The following is a 14,448-nucleotide window of genomic DNA, read 5'->3' as shown; positions in this document are numbered from 1 at the left end:
ATTTGGCAATCCCACAACCGTGATTCAGGGTTTGATTCCCATCAAATTCAGTGTTTTGCAATCGTGAACAACCATTTGTAGCCCTAGCGGCCTGGTAGTTAGGAATCAGAGCTCTTACCATTGTCATCTAGTGTTTAGCACCATTACAAGTAGTAATATGCAATTGGGGTCAGCGATAAAATGTGTTTTTTGAACAATAAGTTCACAAACAAGGTTACACATTTCTAATATCTTCCCAATACAGAGCACCCTAGATTATAAGGCGCACCTTTAAATTTCACGTCAATTCTGGGTTTTTGGGTAAGCTATACAGTCCGGAAAATACGCTTATCTATTCCCCGCCTCCCAAAATTATCCGAGATAACCATGGATGGCTATCAAGCACATCTTCCTTAACATCAAAAATACATTCAAATAGTTATTACTTTGACCACAGATTGTTTTTTTTAATGTTATACTTGTTATAAATATTTTGAGTAGCAGAGTCTGAAAAAACGTTTTTGGCAACTTTGTGTCTGTTTTTGTCTTCGTTGCAGGCTTCTGCCACCTGAACCTGCCAGCATCACAGTTCCCACAAGGGTTCGCTTTCGACTGTGACAATATTAACTTTCCCACCGAGCAGCTCTGCTTCTTGGGCCTCATCTCCATGATTGATCCGCCGCGCGCCGCCGTTCCTGACGCCGTGGGTAAATGCCGCTCTGCCGGCATCAAGGTAATTGTTTTTGTCTGGCGTCGAGGGCAGAGCCGTTTCCCACCGCGTCATTTAAATACTGATGAGAAGCGGGATCGCCTCTTAAAAGGGTACCAAGAGAACATGGAGCTGCAATATACATATATATATATATATATATATATATATATATATATATATATATATTACTTTTGGGGTTTTAGCATGCAGGAAGCAAATAAACCTGTGGGCGGAGGAAACATGTTGCATCTAAAGCTAAAGCGTTGAAGAGTTTTCACGGCGGTGGGGGATTTTCTATAAAGTTAGTGAGAATTAAAGTAAACGTTGTCACAAAGTCTTTGATCTGGCAACTCTTAATCAGTAGTAAGGTTACTTGGAGGGACAGTGTATTTTTTGACTAGATGTCACAGAGAAGAATACAAACTACGGAGAATCAGAGTTTGCAAGGTTTAGTCTTTTGGGGTACCCGTAGCAGCAAGATGTCAGATAATTATGATGCTCATTTGATGTTCATTAAATGCAAATTTCTCAACATAGCTCAGTATGTTTGCTTGTAATTTGAATAAAAATGTTTTTAATGATTACAGTTTTTTTTAATTCAACTAGGTTGTGCTAAATGACAGTCACTGTCTCTCGACCCAAAAATCTCAAATGACTTCTTTCTATAATGAATGTTATGATTTTTTTTAACAAGTTCATTTTATGCAGATTATTCATCTTTATGCTGTTCAGTATTTGATGTAGAAGGGCAGTTTTTGATACAGGGCAATCGAATAAGTGCAGAAACCAGCATTTTATCATTTTTTTTCTATGGTAGCCAATATCATTATCTGCTCCCTTCCTGTGGCTATTTAACAAACAGTAACCTGAAATGAGAGGAATTCCTTTATAAATACAATATTAAAGAAAATATTTTGTTTTGAGATGTATTTTTATAAAGTTTGACATTTTTAGAAGAGAGAATGGAATCATAAGTACTCTTGTGGTATTGTATTTGATTTAAGTATCAATGATTATTCAGCATTTTGTTATCAATGTTAGGCTAAAAAAATGTCGTATCTAACATTCCTGGTACAATGGCACCCTACATACGAGATGAATTAATTCCAGGATTGACCTCATACCTAGAATTTCTTGTAATTTGAATGATTTTTTTCCCCATGAGAAATAACTGAGTACAAAATTATCTGTTCCCCGCCTCACAAAATTACCAAGTTGACCCTAAGTGGCAATAAAGCACGCGGTTCTAAACATAAAAATATAGCAACAAGGTGAATAAGATGGTATCAATGAAATAAGATATGATTATAAGTCCTTATCATTAATAAATTCATAGGTTGCGTGATGGAGGAACTGTGAGGGAGAGAAGTGTGGGAGGTTGAAGGAGCAGCAAAGTGCAGGAAAAGGTCTGCATGGCGTAAAACACACGCTAACTGGGACAAGCTGATGCTGGCGGTGAGTGCTTGCTAGCACTCAGTCCTCTAACGCTAGCGTCTGAAAATTCTCATAACTTGGATTTTCTTTCTTTTATTTTTGGCAATATTTTTCCTCGAAATACATCTTGAGTAGCTTTCATGTAGAAGGGCCACTGTGTTTGACTTATGTCACTTTTCAAATTTAAATTCATTTATATGAGATCTTTCAAAATACCTCCATTCAGCTTTCACCTTAAGGCCATGTATGGATTGCAGTGGTAATGTCCCATAAACATAAAGGAAAAACCCTCCGGGAATCGCACAAAGAGACAATTATTTAATTCCACCCACTGCTTCAAGTTGTCTCCTACTCCCCAACTCAAATTAAAATCTTACATGGTCATAAACGGATGGGCGTGTCCCGTGACATAAATCATCCCCATCAATACAGGTGCAGGAAAGCTTCAGCACAGGGCATATTTGGCCACAAATCAGAGTCATTTTTCAGCAAGGTTACTTGTGGCTTAACGGCTCCATTCTTGTCAATTCAGCTGACCGATGAGCCTTGGAAGCATCGAGTTCCATTAGTAGCAGTTGTGAAAGGAAGTTTGATGATGATGTGCACACAGGTGATCATGGTTACCGGTGACCATCCAATCACGGCCAAGGCCATCGCCAAAGGGGTGGGCATCATCTCCGAGGGCAACGAGACGGTGGATGATATCGCTGAGCGCCTCAACATCCCCCTCGGCCAAGTGGACCCTAGGTAAGGGTTTGGCATGGCTCTATTCCGGGTAATGTGATACATTTTCATGCAAGCTTAGTTCATTCCTGGATCATACTTGTAGCTCAAATTGCTGGTATAATGAGAACATTTTTCTGATATGAAATCATTAAAAACTAATTGGCCTGTTTGCGACCTCCCAAAAGCATCAAGGAGAACCCTATATAGCTATAAAACACATCTTTGTGATCACAAAAAACACATTCAACATTAATTAAACATAAAAAATACATTACTGCGTACGTTTTTTTCAAGATTTTGTGACCGACGCTGCTTCCCGATTGTACTCCTTGGCTTTTACATTTTTCCTCAGACACCTTAACAATTCCCTATCTGGAACTCATGGGTAAGGTCACAAAAAGTCACAAAAGGAGATACCATTAAAATGCAATTAAAGGGATGAAATTAAAATTACTTGTAGCAGAATAGAATAGAGTTGAGTTGAGTTGAGACTGAGAGTAGTGTTTATTTAGGGATCTAATTGTTGGAAGCGCATGCTTGGAACTGGATTTTCCTTTGTACAACGAACAAGATTATTGTTCTTAAAAAAACTCCAACATCAAATTTCTCGTGTTTAGGGGTGCTTGTGTAAAGAGGTACCATTGTTTATGCATTCAAATACTGTTTTAAAAAAATATTTTTGCATTATCATTCAAGAAAACGATTTCCAGTATTATCAAAGACATTTTCCCCATCATTACGTCTTGAGAATTTGTTGAATTGGTTTGGCAAATGATTTTAAAATTGTTGCTCTCAGGAGAGGATTTCATCACTTAATATGCCGTTAAACATATCACACTTCGCTCTCACCTTATATACATTATTAATGCACGGAGCCATTAAAATATCAATTTACCTGTCCAGGTAGTTAGCTAGGATATAATTTCACCCGATGATACGGCGCTGAACGTGTACATTATTTATGTATCCATATATTTTAGTATGAATTCAACTATCCAAGAACAATGCTAGCTACTGACTTCACTAGTTACATATAGATCTACCGTATCCACAAAGATAGCAATCAACAGAACTTTGTTGTCTGTCTGTCTGTCTGTCTGTCTGTCTGTCTGTCTCTCTGTCCGTCTGTCCGTCCGTCCGTCCGTCCGTCTGTCTGTCTCCTAGTTTGCCTTTATATCAAAGCGGGCAACTCTGCTTGTGCATTTGGGTTTTGTTGATTTTCATTTTTCAGTTATACTTTGTTCATCATATTTTCTGTAAAGCCAAATAGATTTCCCTTGAGCCTGAATACCGCTTTACTGTACAAAATGAAATTGCCTTGCCTTCTAGGGACGCTAAGGCCTGTGTAGTCCACGGTTCAGACCTGAAGCACATGAGCTCCGAATACCTGGACGACCTGCTGAAGAACCACACCGAGATCGTGTTTGCCCGCACTTCGCCGCAGCAGAAACTCATCATTGTGGAAGGATGCCAGAGACAGGTGAGTGAGTGAGTGAGTGAGTGAGTGAGTGAGTGAGTGAGTGAGTGAGTGAGTGAGTGAGTGAGTGAGTGAGTGAGTGAGTGAGGGCTTGTAACAATAAATAGTTATAAACAAATCTACAGTGCATCCGGAAAGTATTTACAGCGCTTCACTTTTTCCACATTTTGTTATGTTACAGCCTCATTCCAAATTGGATTAATTCAATCTCTTATCTCAAAATTCTACACAAAATACTCCATTATGACAATGTGAAAAAGATTTTTTTTTACTTTTTTTGAATTGATTAAAAATTGAAAACTAAGAAATCACATTTACATAAGTATTCACAGCCTTTGCTTAATACTTTGTTGATCCACCTTTGGCAGAATATACAGCCTCAAGTCTTTTTGAATATGATCCCACAAGTTTAGCACACCTATCTTTAGGCAGTTTTGCCCATTCTTCTTTGCAATAAGTCTCAAGCTCAATCAGGTTGGATGGGAGACGTTTGTGCACAGCCATTTTCAGATCTCTCCAGAGATGTTCGATCGGATTCAAGTCTGGACTCTGGCTGGGCCACTCCAGGACATTCACGGAGTTGTTCTGAAGCCAATCTTTTGAGATCTTGGCTGTGTGCTTTGGGTCGTTGTCCTGCTGAAAAAAGAACCTTCGCCCCAGCCTGAGGTCAAGAGCGCTCTGAAGCAGGTTTTCATCCAGGATATCTCTATATATTGCTGCATTCAGTTTTCCTTCGATCCTGACTAGTCTGCCAGTTCCTGCTGCTGAAAAACATCCCCAAAGCATGATGCTGCCACCACCATGCTTCACTATAGGGATGGTATTGGCCTGGTGATGAGCGGTGCCTGGTTTCCTCCAAACATGGCGCCTGGCATTCACACCAAAGAGTTCAATCTTTGTCTCATCAGACCAGAGAATTTTGTTTCTCATGGTCTGAGAGTCATTCAGGTGCTTTTTGGCAAATTCCAGACGGGCTTCCATGTTCTTTTTACTAAGGAGTGGCTTTCATCCGGCCACTCTACCATACAGGCCTGATTGGTGGATTGCTGCAGAGATGGTTGTCCTTCTGGAAGGCTCTCCTCTCTCCACAGAGGAACGCTGGAGCTCTGACAGAGTGACCATCGGGTTCTTGGTCACCTCCCTGACTAAGGCCCTTCTTCCCCGATTGCTCAGTTTAGAAGGCCGGCCAGCTCTAGGAAGAGTCTTGGTGGTTCCAAATGTCTTCCATTTACGAATAATGGAGACCACTGTGCTCATTGGGACCTTTAAAGCAGCAGAAATTTTTCTGTATCCTTCCCCAGATTTGTGCCTCAAGACCATCCTGTCTCACAGGTCTACAGACAGTTCTTTTGACTTCATGCTTGGTGTTTGTGCTCTGACATGCACACTCAACTGTGGGACCTTATATAGACAGGTGTGTCCCTTTCCAAATCATGTCCAATCAACTGAATTTACTGCATGTGGACTTCAATTAAGCTGTAGAAAGATCTCAAGGATGATCAGTGGAAAAAAGATGCACCTGAGCTCAATTTTGAGCTTCATGACAAAGGCTGTGAATACTTATGTAAATGTGATTTCTTAGTTTTCTATTTTTGATAAATTCAAAACAAGTAAAACAAAAACTTTTTCACATTGTCATAACGGAGTATTTTGTGTAGAATTTTGAGATAAGAGATTAAATTAATACAATTTGGAATGAGGCTGTAACATAACAAAATGTGGAAAAAGTGAAGCGCTGTGAATACTTTCCGCATGCACTGTATGTCACGTTAAGTCAAAGGTCAAGGCTCATGGGCGTCATCAAGCCGCCAAGAAGGCCACTGAGATGATCTTGTTCCATTATTATATCATACACCACTAATTGTTGTGTATTTGTTTTCCTGTATGTTACTTTTATTTGCAGTTTATTTTATTGTAGTTTAGTGAACAATAGAAAATTGCTATTTTTTTTTCTTGGAAGTGGTTTGAGACCACTAATGCTAAAGTAGAAGCTAAAGGGAACAAATGGTGCCCGAATAACACTGGCTACTTTCATTTAAAGTTCATGTGATGGGGACTTTTACATCAAGAAAATGTGTCCTTTGTGCCTGTTGGACATTAAAGAATACTGACAGAGACGTAAGAAAATATTGCTTTATTGATTTGATCATATTGGGTATTTTTGTATTCTATATCTCTTATTTCATCTTATTTTATTTTTTTAACACAAGGATTCTACTGGAAATGTGAATTTCTCCATGGGGATAAATAAAGTATCTGTCTGTCTGTCTGTCTGTCTGTCTGTCTGTCTGTCTGTCTGTCTGTCTGTCTGTCTGTCTGTCTGTCTGTCTGTCTGTCTGTCTGTCTGTCTGTCTGTCTGTCTGTCTGTCTGTCTGTCTGTCTGTCTGTCTATCTATCTATCTATCTATCTATCTATCTATCTATCTATCTATCTATCTATCTATCTATCTATCTATCTATCTATCTATCTATCTATCTATCTATCTATCTATCTATCTATCTATCTTGGACAATATTTTTAGCTTTTCAGTTGTTTCAATTAGGTTAACTAGGTGGGAACACAGATTAGAATTCGCTACAGTGTGCCCGCCTGACGCACTTCCGCTGGTGCCAAATGGCAGGGGTAACTGCAGGGTCATCAGCCAGGAGCCACTCTTCATTGATGTTTCACTCTAATCATCCCAGAACATTTCATAGTAGTAGAGCAATGGCAGGGAATAGTGCCGCCCCTTGCAGTTAGGTTCTCCTTCTTCCTGTCTGACCTTTCCTTCCTTCTCAGGCACATGCTGAAGTTGACTCTTTCCACCTCTTGCGACTGGACAGGATATGTTGTAGGCCTGGGTTTTGGGCGTTGTAGAGCTAGCAGTTCTCTTTTAAGCCATACCACTGCCTTAGATTACTTGGACTTCTTGATAGGGTGTCATACGTGTCCCGAAGTAGTAAACTCAGCTTTGCTTGAGGCATTTTCACACGTCTGACCACTGGGGGTCCTGTTGATCACTCCTTCCCAGGTTGTCCATTGTCCTTGTTGCGCCCGACTGAGCACCTTGATCTTGTATTGCTCCTCCCTGTCTCTGACCACCTCTTCAATCACCAGCACAAGCCTTGATTTTTCCAGTCTGGAGCCCAAGTTGATGGACTTCAGTGGCATCTGAAATTTGGTCTGACTCTATGCATCATTTATGAAATGTCAATTCACGAGCATTCTCGGCTTGTTTCTTCCTTTTAATTTGGATCTTCTATCTGATTGACTTTGGCATTAACACAGAGTTTTCATTTTCGGAACATTTATTGTGGGGATCAATTGTCCTTTTCAGGACATTTTGTTGGTCTTAATGTGGCTATATATTTTATTAGAACGTAGATTTGGAGTTTTGGTTTGTCAAAATATCAATTTTGATAGTTAAGGTTAGGGTAAGGACTACGGACTGTCTCAACAAGGATAGAACAAAAACCCTGTGTGTGTGTGTGTGCGTGTGTGTTTGTGTGTGTTTGTGTGTGTGTGTGTGCGTGCGTGCGTGCGTGCGTGCGTGCGTGCGTGCGCGCGCGCGCGCGTGTGTAATAGAGGCAGAATGTCGTTACATTTAGAAAGCGAGTGGTTGCATACCAACAATTCCATTTAATACATTTGTGTATACTTGTGTCTTGAAAATGTGTTTCTTTTATAACTCACTTGAATGTCTCCAACAGTGAATGAAAACAAAGTTGTGTGAATGGGTATATAAGGAAATTTGTGTGCCAAACTCGGGTACCAAGAGTTGATGTGTGTTTGTGTGGACAGTGATGAATAGTGAATCGAACATAATGGTGTGTACGTGTGATATTTTAATCTATGCTTCTGGCGTCAGCAAGTGGGCACACTCCAGGTCAAGCTCCAATTCCCCCCCGGACTTCTTCTCACTGTGCAACACTGAATGATTATGACTCAATTCCATTTCTCATTTAATCTCCCTTAAGACTTTCTTGAAAGACATTATTAAGAGGAAAGTGTGGGAGCTTAAATCATGCCACTTATCTTACTCTTCCTGACACTTAATCTTCGGGGCACACAGGGGGCCATCGTGGCCGTGACGGGTGATGGCGTGAACGACTCGCCGGCCCTGAAGAAGGCCGACATCGGAGTAGCCATGGGGATCGCAGGCTCAGATGTGTCCAAACAAGCCGCTGACATGATCCTACTGGACGACAACTTTGCCTCCATTGTCACCGGTGTGGAGGAGGGTGAGTGATCTGCGAAGACAGGAAGTGACTCGTGGAAAAGGGTTTCAGACATAATTTTTTTTTTTAAAGCGTCACAGTTTAAGATTGGTGTGTAGGTTGGCCATGACAGAAGAATGTATGAATGTATGTCAGAATCTATGAATTTATGTCTCAAGGAGCCGTGCATACAATCAAAGAGAAGGTCTGTCATTTTGTTATGATGACAAAGTTGACCAGTGAAGTCTGTAAAAAATCAGCCTGGCCAAAGCAATTTTTGGAATGTTTTAGGGCTGAAACAATGAATTGATAAAACAGATTAAAATTGATTATTAAAAGCGTTGGTAATGACTTTCATCATCCAGGGTTCGTATGGGTACTTGTTACCCTTGAAAATTCTTGCATTTTAATGTTGTGTTTTTGAGGATTGAAAAGTGCTTGACCTTTAGGTGGGGTGCATGTAAATGCTTGAAATGATTGCCATGTTTCTCAACAAATCTACTTAAAAATTACACTGACACTGCTCTCTGGTGGCTTTGCTTTTCTATTGCATTGTCAAACTCATGTCACATCGCGTTCCACATATGGCTTCGGTAGATGTCTAGTGGGCCGAACTATTAGAATTATACCATACATGCTATGAAGAATTCCACCATAGTTTTATGTAGTGAAGCTGCTGACTAACATTTAATTGCCCATTTTCTACATCACCACAGTAAGGATTCGTATTCACAGAGCTGTATTCTTCATTCTAAGGCAGCATTTTAAAGGCGCGTTAGTTTAGTCTGGTCTTGTTTTTGTTCCTGATATTTAGCATATTTTACGCCTCTACAAATGCTTTAATACCAGGTGTCATGTCCTAACTAGCTGACACTTTAGAATGCCATTAAAGTGCTTGTTTGTGAGCTTTGAACACATTTTTCTTTTATTGATATTCGTTATTGAGAAGACAAAAGTCGGTTGCTCCAAACATGCACACAATTCTAGCAGCCAGGGATGTTGAATTGGGGTACCCTGGTGGTAGATGCAGATAAAATTTGTCCAGACCTACGGAGGCAAATTTGCCCTTCAAATCTGCATCACACTACATTGATCAAAACAGCACTAATCTGCTCCCTAGTGGCCAATCCGTGAATTGCAACTTATTAATAATATGCATTCCATGGCGTTTGTGCATTTTATAATAATAATAATAATAATTTCCTTTGTATTGTCATTCTTTGTAACAATGTACACAGAACGAAATGTCGATACACCTGACCCGTTGTAGCGAGCCGATGCAGCCGCAGCCAACAGAGGGCGCCGCCATTTTACCAATGTTATAAGTCTTAGGTATGACTCGGCCGAGGCGCGAACCAGCGACCTCCCAGTCTCAAAACGGGCGCCCTACCATCTCCACTTTTGAATTATCCTGCGGCCCTGATCGAACCTCCTTGGGGGCCAGTCCGGCCCGCGCGCTTTATGTTTGACACCCATGCTCTAGATTTATCAGCAGCTGAAATTAGTTTGGCTCATGCAAAAAATCAAAGTAATGTTTCCAGTGGTTGACTGTCATAAGCATCATCTTATATTTAATTGAAAAAAAAATAGGATAGGTCATATATTTTTGATTACAGACGCTACCCTTCTTACGAACGAGATCCGGACGATCGTTCGTAAGTTGAATTTGTTCGTAAGTTGCTACAGCGCTATATTTTGTATGTTTAAGGTTTATAGGAGTATGTTTATGGCTTGTAAAAGTAACCTTCATTGTTTTGAACTAAGAAAATAAAAAATTCATAAAACAATATGCTCTATAAAGATAAACAAAGTTAAGTTTAACTTACTTTTGGAACATGAGCTTCCAGAGTTAGGCAACTTCCTCCTCCGTGGTAAAAAGTGGCATCAAGGTTTCTCATTCCACTTTCATTTCAAATTAATCGGCTCGCCTCTTTTTTACACTTTACGCCAACCATATTAATGGATGCACGAGATAATAAACAATAAAAACGTCTGAGTTCTTAAAGAGCTGGAGATACAGTCTAGTATGTTTACACACAAACTAGGAAGAGAAAGCGTATTTCTTCTACGGTTTTTCGGAACTCGAATGTTCGTAATTAGGGGAGCGTATGTATTATTAAAATCAATATTGATTTTTTTTTTACCACCAAGAGGTTCTGAATTATATTTAATGTTTCTATGAGCAAGGATGTCCGTTCAAGTGTGAGCTTTTTTTTTTTTTAATTTGCCCTCTAAAACGGGTTTCCCTAATTGTTGCAAAATTGGATGTACAAATCTATCTTAACAGGACACATTAAAAAAGGCTCAAGGTCCAATGGCCAAAGATTTATCACAAAGTTTGTTAGTTCAAATTACCTAGGGATCTTACATAAATGTGTTTGAGGACCAAACTAGAGTTGACTAGGTGGTCAACACCTGGTCTAAAAATAGCCTGCCAGTAATGTGACTTTGTTATAATCTGGCAGTGCAACACTTTATTTTTTTAATGTGCTGCATATTGTAATAAATGTTGCAGCTGTAGGAGGTCGAAGGCATGTAACATAAGTAATAACATGTAATTCATGCCAATATTCACAAAGTTATTGTATAAGGGATTATCAGCAGGTCCTTTATCACCACCCAAATAGTAGTTTTATGTTTAAATAGTTGGACCCCATGCACTAAGCAAATGGATGGTGCTAACATGCAAAGCATTTCAGCCTACATCCAAAGATGTGAGTGTAGCCTTTGACAGCATTTTACCAATCAAAATAAAATTTTGTGTGGGTTGTAAACATTCAAGATTTTTCCTCTTCAAGCAGTGCATTGAGGTTTTCCACAAATCACAATAGCAAAGCGCTTCTTCTGTATATAAAAAAAAGCACCCCAGATGGCAGAAGGATGTCTTGCATGCGCACAGAGCTTGCATATTTATGATCCGGCCTCGCACCCAGAAGGGACTTTATGCAAACAACAATATAAAGAGCTTTGGAAAAAGGGGGGCTTCGGTTTTCCACAGGAGACTGTCGTTTAATATAAACTGGCGGCGGTGGCGGCTAATAAAGTCCCTTACTCTAGAGGCAGACGCTGTGCATTTTCAATTTACTTCAAGTCTGCAACACCAGGAAAAAGAAAATCCTGACCTTATTATGGGGACTGTTATCACATGCCAGTGTCTTTATCGCTGCAGGGCGCCTCATCTTTGACAACCTGAAGAAGTCCATTGCGTACACACTGACCAGCAACATCCCAGAGATCTCACCCTTCTTGCTCTTCATCATGGCCAGCGTTCCTCTTCCGCTGGGAACGGTCACCATCCTCTGCATCGACTTAGGCACAGACATGGTAAGTGCAGGCAACGCCAACAGAATTATAATTAAAGAGTGCAGAACTGGCCCTCAAGACGCTGATGTTTGTGACAAAACCTTAAAGGTTTTCAAAAAGATCAATTCAATTTCAATTAGTCAAGTCAAGTCAAGTCATTTTTATTTGTATAGCCCTAAATCACGAAGAGTCTCAAAGGGCTTCACAGATTATTACACTATATTACACAGACTATTTTTCAGCCGACGAGAAGAGTAGGTTATTCATATGCTATGGAGTAGAAGTGAGTTTTAAGTTTAGATTTAAACATTTCCACTGAGGTTGCAGATCGGATCTCAGGGGGAAGAGCATTCCACAGCACCGGGCCCCGGATGGAGAATGCTCTTGAACCAGCAGAACACTTCTTTGCTCTTGGGATCACCAGAAGACCGGCACTCTCAGATCGTAGGCTTCGGACCGGGACATAGGGGCAAATCAGATCTGAAAGATAAGAGGGAGCAAGTCCATGTATGATTTTGTATATTACTAAGAGAACCTTGAAATCACATCTAAGGCTAACTGGGAGCCAATGCAGGTTAGCCAAAATCGGTGTTATGTGATCGTACTTTTTTGTCCTAGTTAAAAGCCTCGCTGCGGCATTTTGTACCAGCTGAAGAGACTTGATTCTGGACTTCGGGAGACCAGAGAGTAGTGCATTACAGTAATCGAGACGGGAGGTAACAAATGCATGAATTATAATTTCCGCATCCGACTGAGACAGTATTGAACGGATTTTAGCAATGTTACGAAGATGGAAGAAAGCGGTTCTAGTAATTTTCTTTACATGCATTTCAAAGGATAGATCAGGGTCAAATATGACACCTAAATTTTTAACTGAGTCACTCTGTGTGATGTGACATTTGTCAATGTTCACAGCAGTTTTTGAGAATAAGTCACCGCATTTCCAATGTAACTGCGGTGTACTTGTCCCACCAAAGATCCACATTCACGCTGGACTGGATGATGAGGTTTTTATTACAGTTAGAATCCATTGCCAGTAGGAGATCATTTGTTACATTGATCAGAGCTGTCTCTCAGTAGAGTGGTTAGCCCTGAATCCTGATTGCATGGATTCAAAAAGGTTATTCTCGGATATGAAATCATTCAGCTGCTGTGCCACTACTTTTTCAAGTACTTTAGAGAGGAAAGGTAGGTTTGACACAGGTCTATAATTACTTAAGATTTCTGGATCAAGGTTGGGTCGTTTCAGTGTGGGTTTAATAACGGCGGACTTAAAAGCTGCTGGAACTACACCTGAGGAGAGTGATATGTTTATAATATTTAGAACTGAAGGTCCAAGGACGCCAAAAAGACTTTTAATAATTGAACCTGGGAGCGGGTCGAACTGGCAAGTTGTCGGTTTGGCTGCATTCACCACCTGTTTGAGATCATCAAGTGACAGTTCACTAAAACCGGACAATTTCCCAGGACAGCCACCCTGTCGTGCATCTGTAGATTTCAGCCCTTTAATAAGTGTGGTATTAATAATTTCTTTAGCAATTTCTTCCTGTATGCATTGAATCCTCTTAGTAAAGAAGACCATTAAGTCATGAGCAGAGTGCGTCGAACTATCTGCGATAGTCTGTTGCCTTGTAAGCGATGCTACAGTGTCAAAAAGGGCTTTGGGATTGTTCTTTTGAGACGCAATCACCTTCGAAAGGTAGGCTGATTTTACTGTAAGTATTTTTGGCCACACATGTTTCCAAAAGTGAAAGCAAAAAAGACAAGAGAACGGCAATAAATAGAAGATTAGCTGGAGAGCAACTAGCCGCAGCATCCATGCACTGAACGTGTAGTGTTCCTCCCTACAATTATGCAGAGATATTTAAAAATATTCCACATGTCGGGGGAACTCAAGAAATTTTGTCTCCATCTCCAAGTTGACAGATTTAGCTTTTCTACTCTAGAGCTGTGATGTCATTGAAGGAACACATCACTTTCAACATGGCGAGTCTCAGATTCAGATTCAGATTCAGATCTACTTTATTGTCATTCTAGTACACGTGTATACAGAACGAAATGTCGATGCATCTGACCCCCACAGTTTCCTTGAATGTACAGATATAAATAATGTTGTATTGTATTTTGGCTACGTATAGTATTTTACCATAGTGCCGATAGTGCAAGAAGAGTAGCTAACCAGATGTGCAAAATGGGCAGTCAGGTTAACAAGTCAGGTACACAGTAACATTAACACTGTAACAATAACGCTGTAATTACAATAGTGCAGAGAGCAATGTGCAAGGAGTGGCAAGCTATAAAAAAAACTGCCAGTAGTGCAAAAAGTCAGATTAGCCGCCGTTTAGATTTTAGTTAACTATATGTTAGATTGACCATTTAACAGTCTAATGGCCAGGGGGACTAGATAACACAACATTAAGAGGCAGTTCAGTATCACACAGCGATTGCAGGCTTCCAAATTTTTGGGGCTTCCCATTTGCCCCCTGTTAGCTGCACAGTGTTGTTTGCCATATCCATCGGTTTATTCCCAGCAGGTTGGGTAGGGTTACTTTAACTTGATTACTTTCAATTACTTTTGGATTACTCCAATACCAAATATGCTAATAAAAGACAAAAGAAA

The 14,448-nt window shown here is 40.1% G+C and overlaps 1 protein-coding gene across 1 annotated transcript in view; it reads left to right on the top strand.

Moving 5' to 3' along the window:
- atp1a2a (ATPase Na+/K+ transporting subunit alpha 2a) overlaps positions 1-14,448 on the top strand; it is a 100,935-nt gene that overhangs the window by 53,336 nt on the left and 33,151 nt on the right. Inside the window, exons 14-18 of the mRNA XM_088328584.1 lie at positions 537-712; positions 2,736-2,872; positions 4,181-4,331; positions 8,381-8,549; positions 11,695-11,849. Of these exons, the coding sequence (XP_088184710.1) occupies positions 537-712; positions 2,736-2,872; positions 4,181-4,331; positions 8,381-8,549; positions 11,695-11,849 (788 nt within the window). The remainder of the gene's footprint in view (positions 1-536; positions 713-2,735; positions 2,873-4,180; positions 4,332-8,380; positions 8,550-11,694; positions 11,850-14,448) is intronic.

This window comes from Urocampus carinirostris, chromosome 1 (assembly GCF_059441175.1).
Source record: "Urocampus carinirostris isolate Australia breed hairy pipefish chromosome 1, RoL_Ucar_1.0, whole genome shotgun sequence".
NCBI classification, from domain to species: domain Eukaryota; kingdom Metazoa; phylum Chordata; class Actinopteri; order Syngnathiformes; family Syngnathidae; genus Urocampus; species Urocampus carinirostris.
Note: the sequence above shows the minus strand (reverse complement) of the source record. Positions and strands in the feature narration are given on the sequence as shown.